At 36.7% G+C, this 23,676-nt stretch overlaps 2 protein-coding genes across 9 annotated transcripts in view; one reads left to right on the top strand and one right to left on the bottom strand.

Annotated features, from left to right (window-relative positions):
- Positions 1 to 23,676, bottom strand: part of LOC106050733 (protein HtrL-like) — a 48,686-nt gene that overhangs the window by 19,605 nt on the left and 5,405 nt on the right. For 2 of the 6 annotated variants that reach the window (XM_056035041.1, XM_056035048.1), the window contains exon 1: positions 9,272 to 9,466. The exons of 1 other annotated variant lie outside the window; for it this stretch is intronic. In XM_056035041.1, coding sequence (XP_055891016.1) covers positions 9,272 to 9,299 — 28 coding nt within the window. In that variant the 5' untranslated portion in view covers positions 9,300 to 9,466. Of the gene's footprint in view, positions 1 to 8,333; positions 8,468 to 9,271; positions 9,470 to 22,192; positions 22,342 to 23,676 lie in introns of those variants that run through there. 3 more of the 6 variants (XM_056035043.1, XM_056035042.1, XM_056035045.1) reach the window with 3 other exon arrangements.
- LOC106074906 (uncharacterized) overlaps positions 9,505 to 23,676 on the top strand; it is a 57,518-nt gene continuing 43,346 nt past the window's right edge. Inside the window, exons 1-2 of one of the 3 annotated variants that reach the window (XM_056035049.1) lie at positions 9,505 to 9,643; positions 14,869 to 14,923. The gene's annotated coding sequence lies outside the window, so the exon portion shown is untranslated. Of the gene's footprint in view, positions 9,644 to 11,858; positions 11,960 to 14,868; positions 14,924 to 23,676 lie in introns of those variants that run through there. The other 2 variants (XM_056035054.1, XM_056035052.1) reach the window with 2 other exon arrangements.

Raw genomic sequence — 23,676 nt, 5'->3', positions numbered from 1 at the left:
GATAGATAGATAGATAGATAGATAGATAGATAGATAGATAGATAGATACACAGACAGATGTTAGATAGATAGATATGATAGACAGATGAAAGATAGATAGATAGATAGATAGATAGATAAATAGATAGATAGATAGATAGATAGATAGATAGATAGATAGATAGATAGATAGATAGATAGATAGATAGATAGATAGATAGATAGATAATATAATATAATGGTCAAGAGTATATTCTACTTGCCTCTATCCTTTCTCATATTTAGTGAAAGTTTGTTCAAACTTCTTTTACAAGCATTGAATTGCATCCCGCGAGTTCCCAAGTACCTACACAACATCACAGTCTTTGCTGTAGAAAGTCAACATTATTTGCCACCCAGAACCCCAGAGTGTGTATTAACTGTGTAATCTTCCCTAAGGATTGAACTGTTTAGATTAATGTCCAGCCCTGGTAAGAAATTAAGGGATTTATTGGTCAGGGGCCGATGGCAAGATGTGTCAGGTAAACGAGGTGGGGGTGGGGGTGTGTATGGGGGAGTGGTGGCGGTTAGGAAAGCCATGTCGCCTGTGTTCAGAACATGTTGCAGCCATGAAGCCATAAAGTGTCATAGTTTCTGATGCAGATTTAAAATTATTCCCTCAAAGGACTATAAAAGTGTTTAATATGAACAACTTTGGAACTATCCATATATGCTACATTATATTAGATAGTAGAGACTAACAAGAAAGTCCTACATCTACATGTGTATGTGTCGGCGAAGTGGCTACATTATCTTACGTTACAAACTCAACTTTTGGTGTGTGACCAATAGAGGAGCAAAGAAAATTGGAATTGGAATAAAAAGGGTTAGATTATTTTTTAACATTATTTCTAATTTGCATTAAAAGAAAAAGGCTTTTATACATTTTTTTTATAGATTTGTAGTGGGCTCCTTGGGCAACGTTTGTCGTCTGATTGTTTGGGTTTATATCTCAAATAATAGAAATAAATAAAATTTAATCCGACTTCACCATCACATCTAACCCTGTCGTGTTGAGAATAGCTTGGCATAAATTATTTATGAAAGCACTTACATAAAAGCCTTTTTAGCGGCCCCCGAAAGGGGAAAAGACGCTATTAGTTTTGTGTGGAATATTTGTCCGTCTGTCCGTCCCGTTTAGATCTCGTAAACTAGAAAATATATAGAAAATCCGACATCATGATATTTTAGACCTATTCTTTTCTGAAAGTGAAAAATTTAATTTTTAAAATCAACTATGCAAGTATTTTTTTTCATAAAAATACACCATTTTTACAACTAATCGCTATTAATAGTAACAAACACAGGATGCTATTTAGTATTTTTAATACATCTATGCAAACGGTTTTATTTTTTTTTGTCAAAAAAATATTTTTTTTACAATGTATTGCTAAGTTAAGTAAGTTCTGTCATAATAACTACTATATTTACCCAAAAAAATGGTTACTATTTTTTTTTCAAATAGAAAAATTTATTTGATATAAATATAAGTGGAACACAATTTTAAACAACAATTAATAAGTAGTTTTTCATATTATCACATATACTTTGCATTCTTTGTGAATGCATAAGACACTTAAATCTTTCTCTCCGTAATTATTTACCACATTCTGGTGGAATCAACGCTTGTATCGTCAGTTAGGAGAGAAGGAGTTAACTAAGGATTTTAATTATTTTTGTTTAATGAGGCTTTAAATAAGAGATTGACCCTATACAAAACAATTAGATCAATAAGATAATCATTATATGAAATCAGTTAGGCCAGGTTCACATCTAACTTCACCTTCACTTTCACCTATCCCTTGATCTGCTGGACCGCTGAGACACCACACAAGATCTGTCAACCTTCTTTCTCCATTCTTCTCTGTCATTTGTCTTTGATAGAATTTCATTCTGATATTCTTTTTGAAAATATTAAAACCTGCCTTTTTACCTGCCTGGGTGGACCACTTCGGGGGCCGATTTTGAGTTTGTGTGTTTCCACACAAACTGTCTTTGTAAACTTGTTTTCTTACAAAAATGAAATAATTGAAACAAAGCAATGTACTTGACATCCACCACAGACAATCAGCTCAGGCCATAGCTTCTTTCATCTTGATTGCCATTTTAAATATATCCGAATACAATTATTGACTCAGAAAATCGATGTCACGGATATTGTTTAGAAAGCTTCTATCAACTCTGTCTACTTTGGGTACCATTGGTTGCGAAATTATTCAAAGTCGATGAAAACATATGGATCAATGAAATAAACTGCTCAATTTGTTAGTGGACCAATGAAATAAATTACTCAATTTGTTAGTGGACCAATGAAATAAATTACTCAATTTGTTAGTGGAGGCTTGAGACCGAGAGTTCGAAGTCAGACTCGAGCACCTTTATTTAAAAAAAAATAGCTGTTAAAAAAGCATCAATGACATCTTCTCCAATATGCATTTTATGCATTTTATGATCATGAAAGTTGCACAAAAAAAAACATCAAAAAAAAAAAAATATTTCCAATCACACACATTTATTATAGTCAATGTAAAGCAATTTCACTCAATGTAAGCTTTGGTTTAAAGGTTTAAATGATGAACTTTAGTGCTCTGGTTTAGGGGATGAACTGTAGTGCTCTGGTTTAGAGGATGAACTGTAGTGCTCTGGTTTAGAGGATGAACTGTAGTGCTAGTTTAGAGGATGAACTGTAGTGCTCTGGTTTAGAGGATGAACTTTAGTGCTCTGGTTTAGAGGATGAACTGTAGTGCTCTGGTTTAGAGGATGAACTGTAGTGCTAGTTTAGAGGATGAACTTTAGTGCTCTGGTTTAGAGGATGAACTTTAGTGCTCTGGTTTAGAGGATGAACTGTAGTGCTAGTTTAGAGGATAAACTGTAGTGCTCTGGTTTAGAGGATAAACTGTAGTGCTCTGGTTTAGACGATGAACTGTAGTGCTCTGGTTTAAAAGCTGAACATTACTTATCTTTTATACATGTACATGATGATACAATTATATATCGATATCATTTATCAGGAAATTAATAACTTTAATGTGACGCTTGCCATTATTTGAAACTATGAAATATGTTTGCAGATATGTATCTTTACTTAATGCCTTAGATCATTGTTTAGACGAAAGCGACATTTCAGCAGAGATTCAGCGATTAGATCCTTAGTAGTCTCTCCCTTTTAGTTATCTGCTTCTTACATAATTTTTATTTTCAAGTACTTCACTGAACTCGGCCATTTCTTTGGAATTTAAGAATTTTTTGTTGTTATCTCCCCCACACGCAAATTATCCTACTATCTCCCCTTGAAACTGTCTTGCTTATTTAAACCTGTTGTCACCTATGGCCTGTATTTATTAAATATAGTCAAAATTGTTTTAAACTTGTTTATTTTTTTTTTGTTTTTGTCGTTATATCTTTAAAAGTTTTTTCTGTCTTTATCTCCCCTTGAAAGTGTCATGCTTATCAGACCTTGTCCACGTCCATGGCTAGTGCTTATTAAATGTAGTGATTTTTGTGTGCCCTTGACCTTGTTCATAATTCTAGGAAGCAACCTAATGAGATAAACAAAGTTATCAGTATAAGCAGCTTGGTAACGTAGTATACAATTTATAATACGAACCTAGCGTTTTATTTATTTTTTAGCGTCAAAAAGTTACAGATGCGGTAAACATTAGTACTTGGCCTGAACAATAACAAAAAAATGAAATTACAAAAGCAATAATTCCAACCTAATGTTCAAATACAGAAGATAGATCGGATAGTCAAATAACAATGCCCAAAGAGGGATCGAACCCACGACATTCGCGTTATTAGCGAGACTCTCTTCGCTGCCAGTTTCCAGCATTTTCAGACTTGCATTCTCCAAAATGTTCATCTTACATCCATGGAGAGAGAATAAGGTAATATTTGGATAGGGACGAAACCCGAACATTTTTAACCATATTCTGGAATACTGAAAGATTAATTTCCTTTGTTGGTATCAAACAAAATAACTAATAACCAGTTATTTGTTGACTACCTGGTTAATTTTAAAAATTGATTCGAGTATCGTCTACGCCAGTAAATAATTGTGCAAAGTTTGAACTTGATCCGAGTATAGATGTAGGAGAACAAACGTGTTTAGTTAGACAGAAAGACAGAGTGACTTGACATAACCTTTGTAAACAAAAAATCTAAAAGAAAATAAAAGGAGCCTAGTGAGGCTTTCGTGGAATAATTCGTAACTTAAGAGATAAACTGTTTATCTCTGAGCACATCAACACATAGAGAAAGGGAAAGGTTTTGACTAAGAGACAATGACGCGACTAGTACAAAACAAGATAAGGGATTTAGCTTGACGAAATTCGGCGCTTCCTTTCAGTATTATTAAACTGTTACATAGATATCATTCATCAGCGTTGAGCACCTTGGCAATGTTGGCCTTTAGTCTGTGGTTTTGTTTTCGCTTTTTTTAGTGTTACCTCTGTTAATTAAGATCTAGGTTCACAGTCAGCAATTAACAAAGAACCACAATTAGTGTCATGGCGGAGAACAATACATTATTATATTGAACGCGTGCACCTTTGCGCACCATATCAACCACCTCCATTTAAACGTATCCGCACAAGACACAGCTCGAAGGCAGACTGTGACAACATTTTAATGGTGAGATGTCACGATGTGTTGTGATGCCGGGGATTTTACTTGAATTCAATAGTTAACAAAAAATGAAGATCTAGAATCACAATTGACGATTCTTTGATAAAACAAAACTCTGGAACTTTATTTAAATATAACGTAAGTACAGCTTATGTACAAATTATAAATCAATGAGCATGAAACATATTACAAAGGCTTTTCAAACAGAGCTCTTAGAAACGTGACTGACTACAAGGACATTATTTTATCGACTCCCGTTACTTTCTTACACCCGCCAATTCTCTGGCGCTAACTCTTTTCAAAAAATGTCTTTGTTTAATTCAAATCAACCAATAGATTTCAAACATACTAATTACGTCCCTTGGGTAAATCCTGACTTGAATGTCAAGTGTCTAAATTTGAGGGGTAAATCCCGAGACTGGTGTCGAGGGCTTATATTTCTTTACAAATGAGAAATGTACACACAATTCTATAATGTGATCTGTGACACAGACTAACAACTGGTACTAGTCGCGTCATTGTCTCTAAGTCAAAACATTTCCATTTTTATGAAACAAATAACTTTTCAAACCTAATTCCTAACTGTGTCATAACAAAATGTAAGGCTCCAAACATGAAGTTATGGTGATCAAGTGATCATATTTATGTTGTTAAAAGTATCATTAACGTACCATAAAAGGGCAATAAATCTAGTATCAAACTGACATTTTGCACAATTATTTATTGTACCTAACAAAACAAGTATCAGTTTAACAAAATTAATTAATTAGTTAATTAATTTTGGTAATTGATTATTTTGTTTGATATTGAACAAGGGAAAAAAATTGTAATTGAATGATGTAGTTTATAAGTTGAATTAGTCCCCTTTACAATATGTGGGTCTCAGCTTAAAGGTTTACGCATAACTATAAAATCTTCTGTTTTCATTAGCACTTCTTTGGCATTGTGGTTATTGTGTTTGGCTTCAGATGGGTAAGGAGGTTTGAGATCTCGAGTTTGAATACTGGTTGTTCATATTTTTTCTATGTATAAATGCATTTGAAAGCGATCAGGGTAACATTTACCGTGATACCCCCTTCTCCCCTCACCCCATTCTCAACTGGGCCATATAAGTGATAGGATCATGGCGTATTGAGAAAGTGATAGGATCATGGCGTATTTAGAAAGTGATAGGATCATGGCGTATTGAGAAAGTGATAGGATCATGGCGTATTTAGAAAGTGATAGGATCATGGCGTATTGAGAAAGTGATAGGATCATGGCGTATTTAGAAAGTGATAGGATCATGGCGTATTGAGAAAGTGATAGGATCATGGCGTATTGAGAAAGTGATAGGATCAAGGCGTATTTAGAAAGTGATAGGATCATGGCGTATTGAGAAAGTGATAGGATCATGGCGTATTGAGAAAGTGATAGGATCATGGCGTATTGAGAAAGTGATAGGATCATGGCGTATTGAGAAAGTGATAGGATCATGGCGCATTAAGAAAGTGATAGGATCATAGCGCATTGAGACAAGTGATAGGATCATAGCGCATTGAGAAAGTGATAGGATCATGGCGTAGTGAGAAAGTGATAGGATCAAGGCGTATTGAGAAAGTGATAGGGTCAAGCCTATTGAGAAAGTGATAGGATCATGGCGTATTGAGAAAGTGATAGGATCATGGCGTATTGAGAAAGTGATAGGATCATGGCGTATTGAGAAAGTGATAGGATCATGGCGTATTGAGAAAGTGGTAGGATCATGGCGTATTGAGAAAGTGATAGGATCATGGCGTATTTAGAAAGTGATAGGATCATGGCGTATTGAGAAAGTGATAGGATCATGGCGTATTTAGAAAGTGATAGGATCATGGCGTATTGAGAAAGTGATAGGATCATGGCGTATTTAGAAAGTGATAGGATCATGGCGTATTGAGAAAGTGATAGGATCATGGCGTATTGAGAAAGTGATAGGATCAAGGCGTATTTAGAAAGTGATAGGATCATGGCGTATTGAGAAAGTGATAGGATCATGGCGTATTGAGAAAGTGATAGGATCATGGCGTATTGAGAAAGTGATAGGATCATGGCGTATTGAGAAAGTGATAGGATCATGGCGCATTAAGAAAGTGATAGGATCATAGCGCATTGAGACAAGTGATAGGATCATAGCGCATTGAGAAAGTGATAGGATCATGGCGTAGTGAGAAAGTGATAGGATCAAGGCGTATTGAGAAAGTGATAGGGTCAAGCCTATTGAGAAAGTGATAGGATCATGGCGTATTGAGAAAGTGATAGGATCATGGCGTATTGAGAAAGTGATAGGATCATGGCGTATTGAGAAAGTGATAGGATCATGGCGTATTGAGAAAGTGGTAGGATCATGGCGTATTGAGAAAGTGATAGGATCATGGCGTATTGAGAAAGTGGTAGGATCATGGCGTATTGAGAAAGTGGTAGGATCATGGTGCATTGAAAACGCTAAAAGCAGGAAATTGCGATTAAAAAAATAGTGGTAAAGAAATATTTCTAATCGCACAAATTTATTTTTGTTATTTAACAAATTTAATTACATGACTGGTCCAAACTTATTAATATAACTACGCTTATTATAATTTTTTTTTCTAAAAGTAATTGTATATTTTATTTCATGTTTATCGAATTGAAATGGTTGAAACGATTAGCCTGCCCAAACCTTTTTCATTTGTAGTTCATACAAAAGTGTTATATAATTTAAAAAAAATGTCTGTCCAAAGGTAAAAGATCCACTTTGGCTTCATTAGAAGCACATGGAACTACTTGCAGAAGTTCTGACTGGTCGGTTAGAGTCGCGCTGGATTTCTTCCGCTGGCCGTAGTTTGGACATGGCAGTTGCAGGTTATATGAACTTATTGACTGTCAGTACAACCAAGTTTCACTCAAGTAATTATCCACTCTGCCCACTCCATTTTTTTGCACAAATTTTAGCAAGAAATGGCACACAGAAATAGCTCGCTTGAGGTTGTCACTATGACCTTGAGCGTCGTTGTAGCACGTGATGGCTCTAGTCTAACTGGTTGTTTCGCCTAAGGGTTTAGAGTTCTTAAACTTAAGTGGTGTGTCGGATAAAGATACTCATTATAGATAGCTAGTGTGTCTGTAAGATTTTCACACTATATAACTGGAGTGTCTGTAAGATTCTCACACTATATAACCGGACTGTCGATTAAGGGTTTTTATACTACATAACGGATTTGTTAGTTAATTTTATTGTTTTGACTCGTAAAGAGGAACGAAGGTAGTTTTTCGTGTAAACAAATATATCCGGCCGACTGACCTATATATATCAGACCCTGACTGGAAAACGGAAACAAATTATTATCCGATAATGATCAGATCACAGACCTATATATATAGAGAGATTGTTATGTACGTAACTACTTTTTAAGCTGTAAGGGATGTCGCACCGAATCTAGGAAAATCGATCTTTTCAGAATTAGAAAAATAATGATCTTTAGTTCCTAGATCGAAATAATTCAAGTCTGTTGATTTTAATCATCTTATATACATTTATATACATCTTTCTAGATCGAACATCTAAAAATTGCAAAATAATAATAGTGCTCCTATTTCGATATTCAATTACTACATCTAAATCTTATCATTACATTAAAGGCCTATGTTACATAAGTTAGGGTTGGAAAAAAAAGACTACTTCTTACACCTACTTGACAAAACAACGCCTTGTTTCAGCTTTTTGGAAGTTTCTCACCACAGTTATGTGTAGTGCTAGAGAGTTCCATGTCCAGTCTAAGTCTAACAGATGTCTGTGGTCAGGCCACAATTGGAACTTTTTAGTTTGCTGATATAATATTGAAATACACGGACACGAAATAAATTCCACAGTAACATCATTAAGTTGCACATCATGTAAGTTACACATCATGTAAGTTACACATCATTAAGTTGCAAATCATTAAGTTGCAAATCATGTAAGTTACACATCATTAAGTTACACATCATGTAAGTTACACATCATTAAGTTACACATCATTAAGTTGCAAATCATGTAAGTTACACATCATGTAAGTTACACATCATTAAGTTGCACATCATGTAAGTTACAAATCATGTAAGTTACACATCATTAAGTTGCACATCATGTAAGTTACAAATCATGTAAGTTACACATCATTAAGTTGCAAATCATGTAAGTTACACATCATGTAAGTTACACATCATGTAAGTTACACATCATGTAAGTTACACATCATGTAAGTTACAAATCATGTAAGTTACAAATCATGTAAGTTACAAATCATGTAAGTTACAAATCTTCTGGTTTCATGAGATTGTTTTCTAGTTTCGTAATCTGTCTTGAGTAAGAGATCAAATCTCAATCTACACTATAGCATCTTTATTTATGGTGAATTTAGTAGGGAGTTTGAATTGACTGCTTAGTCGAGTGGTGTGCACTTCGGACATCACGATGGTCCCAGGTTTGAACCCTGACCACTAGCATCACCTGGCAACCAGCAGGAGATTTGTGCTGCCACCTACCCTTTTCATTTCTGAAAGTAAGTAGGCGAAGTTTAGAACAAATGATATGTCTAAAGACACAATTTAATGTAACTCCCTTTTGGATACCCGTAAAATTGGTACTTACAAAACACTGATGTGATAGTCTTATGCATGCTTTAGACATGTTTCACATTGCCAGGCAGGCATTTATCCTGCACATCGCGCGACTGTCTAATAGTTTCAAGCGCGTGCTGAAACCTGGACTCACAACATACATGTGTAATTGCGCTGTGAAAAGTATCTCCTTGGCATCACTACGCTCGTGCGCCAGCTCGCTCTCTCTCTCTCTCACTCGACACTGTGGTGCAGAAGCATACAATGAGTTAATCCACACTCAAGTATTCTGTCATTAAATAGGCGGAGCTAAATTTAAACTACACTGCAGTGTTTTGTGTCAACCAATGGCGTCATTCGGATAAACAGCGCCTTCGTTTCACCCACAACACTAGACAGGAAGGTAAGCATCTCAATTACATAGAAACATAGGTCCGAGATATCACGTGATTCCTTATAATGAGCCATAGTGGCCAGACTCCATCTTTAATGATGTACATAACTCTAACCAGAAGATAGACAAATGATTATCATAATAAAGTGTTGTTTTTTTCTTTGCAATATACCATCCCTCGTGTTTTGAATGTGTACAAAACTGTATACACATTTGAAGTAATTGTAAACTCGGTGCTTATTATTGTTTTATTATTATATCTAAAAATATTTACAAGTATAGTTTTAAGTATTTTTTTCTTCACTGCCTATTCTCACACCAACATCCATGTTGATACGGACACTTGATCCAACTGTAAGCAATGGAATCGCACAAGTCATCCATTCTCTTTACGAATTCTTGTATCATGGCGTCTCTACTTCAGACGTCTGATGCAGGTTTCATAGAACACACTTGGACTTGGACACACTTGGACCATAAGAAAAAAATCTAGAGGTCTGGTGAGCTTAGATTAAAATTCAAGAAACCAATGACTCGATTTAGTTCCGTACTTAGTCTTTATAAGAAGTCTCTCTCTTCAATGTCTCTTTCATTAATCTCACTGTACATTCTTTACAAGAAGTCCCTCTCTTAAATGTCTCTGTACATGAATTGCATCTATTCTGGCCTGGTCTAGAGTTCAGTTGCATCACTATGGGATGCGGGGTAAAACCCACATGGGACTGACATTAATTTATTAAATTAAGTTTGTAAATAGTGTTTTTAGTTATTGGACGCTTTTAGAAGTAAATTTTATGAACATATTATTTTTTAACTTTGGTACCTTTCATATATTTTTTTTGAAAGGTTTATATGTTTCATTGGTCGTTACCAGTGCTTTTTTTGTAAATAAATAGGTGTCGGTGCTCAGTGATGGATTGCTTAACTTTTAGCTACTTCTAAATTAATAATAAACGTTAAAATACAAGAAAAGTAATAATTTTACCCCACATTGAAAAAAGTGCCGGTACGCCGTACCGGTGCATACGTCACAAACAAAAAAGCACTGGTCGTTAAAGTACTTGGAGTGTAATGTAGAATCGTGTCTGGGGGTCTGTTTCTTATTTTAATCATTGTACATTTCTATAGTTTAAAATAAATCAAAACTCATTTATATTTGTGTAACAATTATTGATTTAGATTATTAGCTCTCTGCGATATGGTCATATAACAAAGTACAAGTTGATGAGGGTTTTATTTGGAGTTTTCGGGGAAAAGGTTAGGTGGGGGTTGGGGTGAGACCATGAGCTAACCGCACCGGGCGACACCCACCCTAGAGACGCCACTACTAGACTGCATTAGTTTAAACATAGAGCAATTTAATACTTGACAAAAGTTTTAAAAAATGACATTAAACTGTTAAAATAAATAAAAAACGTATTTCTTGTAACAAACTAATTTTAAACGGTCATTTTTTTTATTCAAGATTATATGTCGGTCATTGGTTGCATTGGCATAGATAGTATTTTTCTTGATACTGTGCTGTTGAAAGTTTAACCTCAGTTGCTAAGAACTGGGATTACTTTCAGTCTTGCGTAATATCAATGTGACACAAGTGGGACTACTTTTCTACACAATGGAGTTCTAGCTCTATAATCAGCTTGAATAGTCACAGCACGTTCAGCCGCGAACCAGACCAGTCATTCATCTGAGCGCATCCAAAGACAGCAGGAGCAATGTCTCTTATGAAACACAACCTGCTTCTTTGTTGACAAATGCTCCCTCCCCCCCTTTTCCTTTACTCAACATCTCAGTTTTAGTCCGGTCCTAAGAATGTATCCCTTCGAGACTCACTTCCTTTCTTGCAAGTCTATGTTCAATCTGTTGAGGGATCACTTTTAGAACAATTTGCCAAGTTGACAATTTGCCAAGTTGACTATTTAACAATTTGACAAGTTGACAATTTGACAAGTTGACAATTTGACAAGTTAACAATTTGACAAGTTCACAATTTGACAAGTTCACAATTTGACAAGTTCACAATTTGACAAGTTCACTATTTGACCTGTGACTTTATCTTTCATCGCTCTCACGTAACCTATCCCGTATATCTATAAATATTACCAACAAACAATGAATCTCGACATAGAATGTCCGGTACTTGAAAGCGAAGTAAGAAATAGCTTCCTAGACTGTGCTACACATCCACTTGCTTCAAACTGTGTTGTAACGAGTTGATGGATGCTGGTGTACAAGCCTTTGCCTGTATCATTGCTGACACAAGTGCACTTATGTCTAGTGGCTTTGATGATGAAGTGGATATAATGGCAGTGCTAATAAGTTAGGGTAAACATAAAACTTGTTTTGCAATTATGCTTATTATAAACATTTGTATTTAGCAATACGTAGACTTGGAGGTCATGTCCCACAGGACATGCGTGACGCAACTATAGTCACAATATACAAGAACAAATGGGATCGGAGTGACTGCATTAATTATAGGAGTATATCTCTCCTCAGTATAGTTGGCAAAATCTTTGCTAAAGTGGCGCTATCCAGGCTGCAAGTGAAAGCTTCTAGAGTCTACCCAGAGTCTCAGTGTGCATTCAGGAGTGGTAGATCCACTATAGACATAATATCTTCTCTACGACTACTGCAGGAGAAATTCAGAGAGAGAGACAGACCCCTTTACATCGTTTTTGTTGATCTGACTAAAGCCTTTGACATGGTCAGCAGAAGTGGCCTTTTCAAACTCCTAAGGAAAATAGGTTGCCCTACCAAACTACTGAAGTTCATAGAGTAATTTCATGAGAAAACTAAATGTACTTTCAAATTCAATGGAGCCCAATCAGCAACTTTTGAGGTTTGCTATTTGCAGTGGTGTCAAGCAGGGATGTGTGCTCGCACCTACTCTGTTTGGCATATTCTTCTCCTTTCTACTGCATTAAGCGTACGACGACATAAACGAAGGTGTGTTTTTCCATACAAGATCCTCTGGAAAACTATTTAATGTATCAAGGCAGCGAGCAAAAACCAAGGTTAGGAAGCTACTCATCAGGGAACTCCTGAATGCTGATGATGCAGCTATTGTGGCTGATTCTGATATTCAGCTACAGTCCCTGGTTGACAAACTATCTGCTGCTTGCCAGAAGTTCGGCTTAAACATCAGTCAAAGCAAGACTAAGATACTTGTCCAAAACACAAACACTGCACCTCAAGTAAGCATTAATGGCCAACCACTAGAAATTGTTGATCACTTTTGTTACCTTGGCTCCATCATATCCAACAACACTCTACTGGATAAAGACATAAACAACAGGATAGCCAAGGCAATGGCCACCATGTCACGATTGCAGAAAAGAGTATGGGACAACATATTGCTGACTAACAGTACTAAAGCCCTAGTCTACCGGACCTGTGTGTTGAGCACCTTGCTGTACGGAAGTGAAACATGGTCAAACTACTCATGGCAGGAAAAAAAGCTGAATGTCTTCCACCTCCGATGCCTAAGGCGGATCTTTAAAATAAGGTGGCAAGATAAGATAACCAATAAGGAAGTGCTACGAAGAGCAGGGTGCCAGGACATCCGCTCTGTTATCAGCAGCAGACGCCTTGGCTGACTTGGCCACGTTCGTAGAATGTCAGTAGGTCGACTTCCACAGGACATCCTGTATGGCGATCTAATAGAAGGCAGGAGAGCCGCTGGTCGCCCACTTTTACGTTACACGGATGTATGCAAACGCGACATGAAGCTCTTCAAAATCGACACTAGCAGCTGGGAAGAGGTGGCTCTGGACAGATCCACATAGAGAGAGAGCATAAAGGAAGGGTCACAGATTGCAGATATCATACACAACAGAAGCAGAAAGAAGGGTGAAAATGCAACGGCGCCTGGTGATTATATATGCCCAACCTGCGATCGCAACTGTGTATCAAGGACTGGCCTCTTTAGTCACACAAGAAGTTGCAAAGGGAAAAGATCGTCTCTCGAGACGTAAACTGCCACAGAGACTAGGGGGGTAATGGAGGGAGAGATGGTGAAAGAGGGGAAGAGGAAAATGAGAAAGAAAAAAGAAGTGGACATAGCAGTCGATACAAGGATGGAGGCATATGTCCATTATGAAGCACGCTGTTTTATTAAGAGACACATAAAACAAGTGTTGCGGGATTCCGGTTTTTCTGAAGTTTTTCTAAAATGTTTAGACATTTCTCTGAAGGTTTACTCGTTTACAGCGAGATTATTTCTTTATGCTCTCAGATGAATAGGAGAAAGTCAGTCATAACTTTGACTTTTTTTGCTTGGACTAGGTTCTCCTTCATTCATAAGTACGAACTTCAATCGCCCAAGTGTAGCTATTTCTATTAACATGGCATAAAAAACTCAAGCGTAAAGATATTCATAAACTCGGTCAATGTTTCTCAATTGTTCTCAATTGTCTAAATAGGTCAGTTTTAGTGGTTTCTACAAAAGAAGGCCGTATAGACCACAAGATCTGAAAGGGGAACTTTTTATACTTTACTAAAAAGGGGCTACCGAATATTTCACCTTACTGGTGGCTAAGTGGTAAAGCGCTTGGCTTCGGAACCTGGGGATTTGCTTCAAATCTCGGGATTCTTATGGCGCCCCTGAGTCCACCAACTCTAATGGGTACCTGACTTCAAATTGGAGAAAGTAAAGGCGCACACGACACCCTACTCTTTAACCTTTGGTTAGAGAAATAGATGACCTGAACATTATCTGCCCCATGGAGCACAAGGTCTGAAAGTGAACACTTTAATTTATTGTTATTTTAAAACGTCCTAATAACTAGATTGTAATTTTTCTTTTCTATCAGCTCATTGGCGTATAGTAAAAGCAGACACGTAGATATGAGTTCAATCAATTTAAACTTGACTTGTTAGTAGAAATTACAGTATAAATATGTCATCGGATTGAGCTAAAGTACAGCTTTAAAAGCCTTGGTATATATCACACATTAGTCAATGTATAAATCTGTGCATTGCCGAATTTAACAAAATGAAGACCCTGGGCAGGAAATTTGTTGAGCTCACAAACCTTTTAAAAGAATTTAGAATGAGGATGCTATATTTTTATGCTAGTGTAATGATACACTCCAGAGTGTGTATACACTTTATCTTATTGTCTGTCTCTCTCTGTCTCTCTCTCTCTCTCTCTCTCTCTTTCTCTCTCTCTATATATATATGTGCGTGTGTGTTTAGCATGCAAATTAAAACAAAGTGTTTTTTTTTTCAAGTTTCAAGTTTGAGGCCCTGTGCGGCTACACTATCTTCACTGTGATAGGATACATAGTGAGTACTATTGAAATCAATTTTGTTTTTGTGGGTAGTAATCTTGGAACCGAATGTTGCTTGCTAAGGTTAGAAAGGAAATGACGACAAGTTTAGGCTAGAGAGTATTAGTGTAGACTCGTTAGAGGCGCTAAGGATAGAACAAGACACGAAATGGCATATTGCAGTTAATTACACATTGGAAGTTCAAATAACGAACTGATTTATGCATTTTGTTATTTTGGGGGCCGTTCGGGCCGCTTCGTGGACTTCTCCTGATCTTATAGTCTTCATTAGAGCACAAAATCTGTCCGGTAATATAACAGAAGCTAAGCTTTGGGGAAAATAGTCTTTGATATGGTCCATATAAAGGAAGGATTCCTGATCTCTGCCATTGAATACAACCTTTACATACAACTCTAGGTTCCTTCTCCCAATCATGTATGTGGTGTTTTCATATATTTACGTCATAAACAGTGGTGCCCAACCACGGCCCGAAGGCCATTTCCGGCTCTAGACGCCTGACTTTCAGGCTCTTCAAATTCTCCACAATTTGCATACTGAAGCTGTAAAAGAGTCGGTTGAATTGTACTCGAGGAACGTTTTTTGTGTGTCGTGAATAGGCCCATTGCACGAGTGTTGACAATTTATTCCCAGGGCGATTTATGGTAGCATAACTATATTAAACAGCCTCATAAGTTCAACACAGAATCTGGGTTTCTAGTTGATTTTCCATATAGTCAGCATCGTATCGTTCAACCCAGAATCTAGGTTTTAAGTTGATCTTCCATTTGGTTGGAGTCGAATAGACCCATAAATCAAATAAGACATATTTACATATGTGCAAAGCAATATAGCTTGCTCTTCTATGTTTATTAGATTCCGCTTGCCAAATAAGTAACAAAAAATATTATTAAAATTTACATATAAACGAACAAGGTAAAGTATTGCTGTTAAATCTCAATATCAGGTGACCGAGCCTCGCTCGGATGAATAATTTGTTAAGGAAGGATATATACTCGAAGTCATTTTGGGAATATTGTTGTAATTACGAAAATGAACGATCGGGTAAAGACTATCAATCCGAGCAGTTGCTTTTTCGTTCTGTCAGTTCTCAATGTAATTGTACATGGCGATTAGAATAGAAAGTCCCCCCCCTATAGAAAACCACAGCTCACGTGTTAACGTTTTACATTGCTTCTTTCGCGTAAAACTATTAGGCTATTATAGGCTTGGAAGAAAGTCTTTGCAGTGTAACTTCTAAAATGGTTACTTTCTGACATTTAATATTGCAATTAATATATTCATTATGGCTCTGAGACATGGAAACTTTACGAAACAACTAAGACTTCTTGAGTGCTTTCGCCAAAGATGCTTGCGCTCAGGGGCAGACTGAGTATCAAAATAGGCCCGGGCATTACCATATAAACCGGCCCACAAACGGCATGTCATATATTTTCGGTGTGGGGGGATTTTTACCCCACTCAGCAATTTATATATATATATATATATATATATATATATATATTAGTGTGTGTGTGTGTATATGTAATTAGTCTTCATTACATTCTGATCTTTTCATTCTTTCAAACGTTTTTTCTAGCCTAGAATACTCTCTTCCTATAATTAGTGGAAAGACAGTACACACCGCCAAAGGGCAGCTAGGGAGTCCGGGGGAGCGCCGTGAGCTCCCCCCAGTGGGGTACGGGGCGAAACCCCGGAACCAAGCATAATTTCCGTTATTTTAAGCTTTATAAACGCATATTCTGAGGTATCTACAGTGCAATTAGCCTGCTACTCTTCCGCTAAAAAAATTCAAAACCCAAATCTGCAATTCAATGGAGTCCAGCGGCTGGTAGAAAATGGTAAAATGCTTTAGTTTTTGTATTGGAGGGGGGAAGGGAAACCACAAAAACCCTTTTAGCTACGCTCGTGAAATTTTGTGACTGTAGTTTGCTTAAGTTGGCTGCACTGGGGCAGTGAGTCAAGTTTCCCTTTCAGACAATGAGGTCTGAGGCAAGTGATGGTTTGGAGACCCTCCCCCCCCCCGGCTACGCCCATGTGTTATATTATAGGTGTAAGCTTAATTCTCTACAAATATATAAATTTTGATAACGCATCGAAAACTGGATGGATGCATTCGTAGGATTACATAATGTATTCTGTTTATACATGTGTGTAGTCTGGAAACTATAAACAATACAATAGCAGCCTAATGAGTTTGAAGCTTTTTGGTATTACTTATAGATTACAGACGTTTCTTCAAAAAATAAGATTGTTATGTCTTACGCATTTCATGTGTCAATCTTGTCATGCATGTTGATCTGTGACTTAAAATATGCTAAATCATTGGTTTTCCTGACTGACTCATGCAACCCATTTCATTAAAAGATAAGAAAAAGAAGAACTGTTAGAGAGGCACTTACTTAATTAATGTGAAAAGCTCTTGCTTCCTCCTTGTACATTCTCAAAAACGCGATTTGTATATGAATATACTATGACACTTTATTTAAAACTAGTCGACCGCGTAGCATACGCCGCTATTTTGCATGGCCGGTCTTAGGCCACTGCAACCTAAGCGACCGCAGTGGGCCCCCACTTTCAAGGATCCGTACTTTCATAGGACCCGCGCTTATTCAAGGTGTATAAATTATTAAATTAAACCATTTTATAACTTAAAACAGATTTCCCGCGCCTTCCTGTCGATTTACCATGAGCTCCTGGAAATCTCCCAAAATTGCAAAATATACTAAAAAGTCCTTAAAATATACGGAAATATATATATATATATATATATATATATATATATATATATATATATATATATATATATATATATATATAAAGACATTTTGGGGTGTCATTCAATATGGAAAACGGCAATCCTAATCGCGATAAATAAAAACGGCATTATGCATTAGCCGTAATTGTGTAGTCTGGTGAAAGAAGCTTCTCGCGCCTCAAACTAATGAAGAGTTACTTGAGGTCAACAATTCTCAAAGATAGATTGAAACATTTGGTAATTCTTGCTATTGAGCGTGATCTATGTAGGAAACAGAATTATTATGATATACTCTATGACTTTGCTATACGCAAGGCTCGTAAAGTAATTCTGTACGTAGTAAAGAATGAATAAAATTCATAGACGAGTTTATTTTCTAATACAAACTCTTAAATCTCACAAATTATCCGCGTCCCTACCCAAACTTGGCCCAGCGAAATCCGTTTCGCATAGGGCCCCACAATGGTTAAGTCCGCCCTGCTATTTAGTGTTTGTAAAATGTTTGTTTGTAAAATGTTTTACATGTTTCGGATGTTCCTTCAGAGTTGAAGTTATTTACTTTTTAGTCCAAACCTCCCGCAAGACGAAAGGGTTTGACAGTCCAGCGCGCAGCCTTCGTAGCGATGTGTGAATACCCATACCCACGTGTTCTCTCCCCTTCCCCTCTTGTTTTTATCGTGGACTATCCGCAGAAATAAGAGAGTGATCTTTCCTTTACTTCTTCTTCTCGTTTAAACAGTTGAGGGAAGAAGAGAATTATATATAGAGATATAAATCTCCTTTCATTAAATATCGGATATGACAGCGTATAATAAATTATTGTAAATATTGTAATAATTTTCATCAATAATGACTTCATGTTCATACTAAGCATAAGTTTGCCATTAATTATAATAGTATAAACATTGATTTAGATCTAGATTTATTTTTTGTTTAATATAATTTTTTTTTTTTTTTTGTAAGCCTTAAGTGTAGTATTTTTAGATCTATGTTATTAAAAATAAACAAAAAGAAACTTATTTTTTCTTTTCAAATCGCAGAAAGTAGAGCTTTATACCCATATTGAGCTGTGAATAAGTTGGATGGTTTGCAATTTCGCGTATGTGTGTATGTGTTAAAGTTAAATTTCTATTAAGTATTGTAAAAGATTAATTGTCGCGACTCTTTTCTTTTTTTTTTTTTTTTTTGCGTTATATCAATGTTTTCTAATTTAACCTCTTCATCCCTCTTTTTGGTTACATTTCATTGGAACCATTAAAAGACGGGCGAGGGAAGGAGCAAAAAAAATGGGAGTGCCATCAAAGGCCCATGCCGACCAGTAAAATGATTTGGCCAAACACAGCCTCGAAGACATCAAAGCAGTCTATGCCGCTCGTGCATAGCAGAAAGCACTGTCTAACGTTTTGCAAATGATAATACGTACAGTGTATAGTAAATATTTTATACTCTTATTGAATTTCAAACAAAATTAACTGTAATAAGAATTTAAAAAAAACAAGAAAATGTGTTCGCGCCTTTGTGTCTTGCTGCTGTGACTTTTTTTTAAAGTTGTCTGCATTGAATTTTTTTTCCTATGGTCGCGACCAGACCGGCCCATTTGGTACCGGCCCACCGGGCATTTGCCCGTTTGCCCATATAGCCAGTCCGCCCCTGCTTGCGCTCCATTATGGACATACGGTGGCAGGACCGCACTTCAAACAGCGATGTCCTTGCCAACGCCGGTATGGACAGTATAGAGGGACTTCTTATGGTCCGACAGTTGCACTGGGTAGGGCACGTATCCCGTATGGGAGACGAACGTATGCCAAAGGCGTCAACTTTCCTTGGCTGACATAGAAGAGAGCACCTGGTTGTATGCGGCCTCCGAACGAGACAGCTGGAGGTCACTCACGAAGGCCGCGGGATACACATTTGAGACCAAAAGAAAATCTGCTGCTGAGGAAAAATGCAGACGGCGAAAAGAAAATCTAAATCGACCTCCTGCGGACAATGGTTATGCTTGCTTTGGTTGTGGCAAAATATGTAGGTCACAGATGGGGCTGCGCTGCCATGAGAAATACTGCATTCCTCACTAATCTTCTCATTATTATGGCTTTAGTAAGAATCATCAAGTGATGCAAAATCTCTACGTTATAGTGTAAAACGTGCACCTAGTAACAAAGTAAAATCGCGCATTTTTTCCTAAGAGACTTAAAAACATCGCGTTAGTATTCTAAGGACGCTTTATTGTGAGGCATCTCTTTTACTCCGACAACCTTTTAGCTTACTAAAAAAAAGATTGCCAAAAATATGTTCGTCCCCCATACGGAATAAGTGCCCTGCAAAGCGTGACTATCGGATTATAAGAAGTTCATACCATTTCGCTGTTTGTATTGCGGTCTTTGGTGAAGTCGTTCAAGAAGTCTAAGTTGCTTTCTATTAAGTACTCATATCTCAGATCCACATAGAGGGGTTGAGAGAATCACTGGTTGACACTGATTTTTGTAGACAGGCGGAGCGATTTATTTCGCCACACTCTCGCTTGGAGGCGTCCAAAAGCACGACTATCCCTCATCACATAGTAACCTCTCTTTAAAGCAATGCGTCATTTGATACTATGCTTCCCAGATAATGTGAAGTTATCTACCACTTTAAGGGATGTCTATGCGCGGTGCTCTTTGGGCTGAGTAGGTTTTATTGGGTGACTTCTGGAACATGACTGCTGTTTAACCAAGGTTTATAGGGTAACCAAAAAAAAGCAGCAGCGTGATTCGTTGACCGCGAGCTGGATATCACCAGGGCCAGCCTTAGGCCTATGCTGCCGCAGTGGACCCCGAAGGTTCGAAAACCCCGCGCTAATTCTAGGTGTAAATTATAAAATTAAACCATTATAATTTATAATAGGGTTCCCGTGGTCTCCTTGTTTTCAAGCAGCTCCTGAAAATCTCCTGAAACTCATAAAAATGTCCTTAAAAAGACAAAATTGTTATTTTGGGGTGTCAATCAATATGGTAAACGCCAGTCCTGCGCGTGATATAAAAAAAAACGGCATCGTCAGCTTTCATTTAATAAAAATGTAATGCAAATACGAATTTATTTTCTAATTCAAAATCTTTATTTTCACTTATTATCCTTATCCCTACCCTTACTGGTCCGCGCGCAATCCATTTGACATAGGGCCCCGCAAATGTTATGGCCGGCCCTGATTGTGCAAGTAAGGCATAGATAAGCTGTGTTATGACCATTTCCTATGTTTTGGTATGGGACAGTAGACTTCGAAGCTTAAACACATTGCAATAATTCACCAGCAAAATAATAACAAAGTAAAAGCTACCTACGGGTGTACACAATTAAAGTGTAAACAATTTATAAAGCCTTTAAAACTTAATAACTAATCATACATAAAGATATTTAATTTCATTATTTTTTTCCATAGTTTCATAATGGATCATTGTACAAAACGTTGGCGCGCAAATGTTTAATTACGCCAATTGAATCATTAAAACATTTTTTTGTTTGCGAAGAGACGTGAGCCTAGTGACGTAAGCTGTGTCAAGTTTTTTTTCCCATTGACGTCATATAGAAAATTTCATTTATAAAACATTCTAGCCAAATCTAATTTTTTGATAATGAGCTATTTTCAAATCGATATAACGGTCGACCTCGAGTTTTCCCGATGTGGTCAATGAGTTGAGATTTTTTTTCTCACTATTATGCACATACCGTAAAGAAAATCGTTAGAGCCGTTTTCGAAATAAAAGATGTATATATATAAATATATATACAAGAAATGCTCGCTTAAGAGTATAGGATATTACAGTCACTGGCAGATTCAGGGCTGGACCGGTCACATTCATTGCCCTTCATTGTCCTTCAAGCGGGGAGGGACAGTGGTCTTTTCGTAGAGAAATAAAAGTTTTGTTGAAGAGAAATAGTGACACTTAGTACAGATATGTATGTATGCATTTCTATATAATCCCTAAATTTCATACATAATGAACGGAATTTACTACTTTGTATATATATATATATATATATATATATATGTATATATAAACACTAAATTTCATACATAATAAGCGGAATTTACTACTTAAGTACGATTGCTATACAAAAGCGGTGATAATCTCTAAATATTAAACACTATATTTAACGTTGGTATTTGTGACAGTTGGTTATCTTAGTGGGTAACGAAAATAGAATGCCTTTCCCTGCATCAACGATGAATGACAACAGAAACATTTCAGCAAGCCTCAATCTACATACTACTCTTAAAGCCTCAATCTACATACTACTCTTAAAGCCTCAATCTACATACTACTCTTAAAGCCTCAATCTACATACTACTCTTAAAGCTCCAATCTACATACTACTCTTAAAGCTTCAATCTACATACTACTCTTAAAGCCTCAATCTACATACTACTCTTTAAAAAATGTTTTTTTTTTCTTATTCTTAAAATTATCGTGGTTACAGAAATATTCATTATATGTCACGAAAAAATATATTCAATTAGTAGGACTATTTACCTTATTTTGTGTTACTCCACAGAACTATAATCTATAAGTACTATTTTTTCAATGATCTTTTTTTTTCAATACCTAGCAGGTCTAAAGAGCCTTTGAATTATTGCTCCGTGTCAAAAGTTGGTCGATACTAACATGATCCCCTTGCACGATGATTTATGAATGTTTCTCCTAGGCCTGCTTGACTGGCGTCGAATATAAGTCTTTTGTCTCTTTGTTTATGGCTAGAGTGGTTTCTGAGAGTCAAATAGATCACACTATAAACCCAATGTGGTCCAAGTCACCTAATAGAAATAGTGTTCAAGCGTAAACCAAGGCTGGACGGGTGATAACATATTAATAGGTATAAACAACCAGAAGCAAAGGTTTCTTCCTAGAGGCCTCAAATGAGATATTAACCCTTTACATAACAATTAAATCAATTTGATAATCATTCAATAACACCAGTTATATATTCAGAACTATCGGTTCTACAAATGCATATGAATATTAACAATGTAGTAATAATTGCATTAAAAAATCTCGTATCCTGAAGTATCAAGTCGTTGGTCAAACTAATAATACAACAGTATCGGCAACACTTTCGACACGGGCACATCTCTTCTTTTTTGCATCGACGGAGATAGGGTTGTAGTTGTTGATAGGAGATAGGGTTGTAGTTGTTGATAGGAGATAGGGTTGTAGTTGTTGATAGGAGATAGGGTTGTAGTTGTTGATAGGAGATAGGATTGTAGTAGTTGATAGGAGATAGGGTTGTAGTAGTTGATAGGAGATAGGGTTGTAGTTGTTGATAGGAGATAAGGTTGTAGTAGTTGATAGGAGATAGGGTTGTAGTAGTTGATAGGAGATAGGGTTGTAGTTGTTGATAGGAGATAAGGTTGTAGTAGTTGATAGGAGATAGGGTTGTAGTTGTTGATAGGAGATAAGGTTGTAGTTGTTGATAGGAGATAGGGTTGTAGTTGTTGATAGGAGATAGGGTTGTAGTTGTTGATAGGAGATAAGGTTGTAGTTGTTGATAGGAGATAGGGTTGTAGTTGTTGATAGGAGATAGGGTTGTAGTTGTTGATAGGAGATAAGAATGTAGTTGTTGATAGGAGATAGGGTTGTAGTAGTTGATAGGAGATAAGGTTGTAGTTGTTGATAGGAGATAGGGTTGTAGTAGTTGATAGGAGATAGGGTTGTAGTAGTTGATAGGAGATAGGGTTGTAGTAGTTGATAGGAGATAGGGTTGTAGTAGTTGATAGGAGATAGGGTTGTAGTAGTTGATAGGAGATAGGGTTGTAGTAGTTGATAGGAGATAGGGTTGTAGTAGTTGATAGGAGATAGGGTTGTAGTTGTTGATAGGAGATAAGGTTGTAGTTGTTGATAGGAGATAGGGTTGTAGTTGTTGATAGTTTGTAGTTAATACGGATTATAATGCAACGAGCTAGTTCGTAGGAAATAAAAAATGACATCTACGAAAAAGATGAGTTAAGAAAAATAATGGC

Source organism: Biomphalaria glabrata, chromosome 7 (genome assembly GCF_947242115.1).
Source record: "Biomphalaria glabrata chromosome 7, xgBioGlab47.1, whole genome shotgun sequence".
Classification (NCBI taxonomy): Eukaryota; Metazoa; Mollusca; class Gastropoda; family Planorbidae; genus Biomphalaria; species Biomphalaria glabrata.
This window is presented reverse-complemented; position numbering and strand designations above follow the sequence as displayed.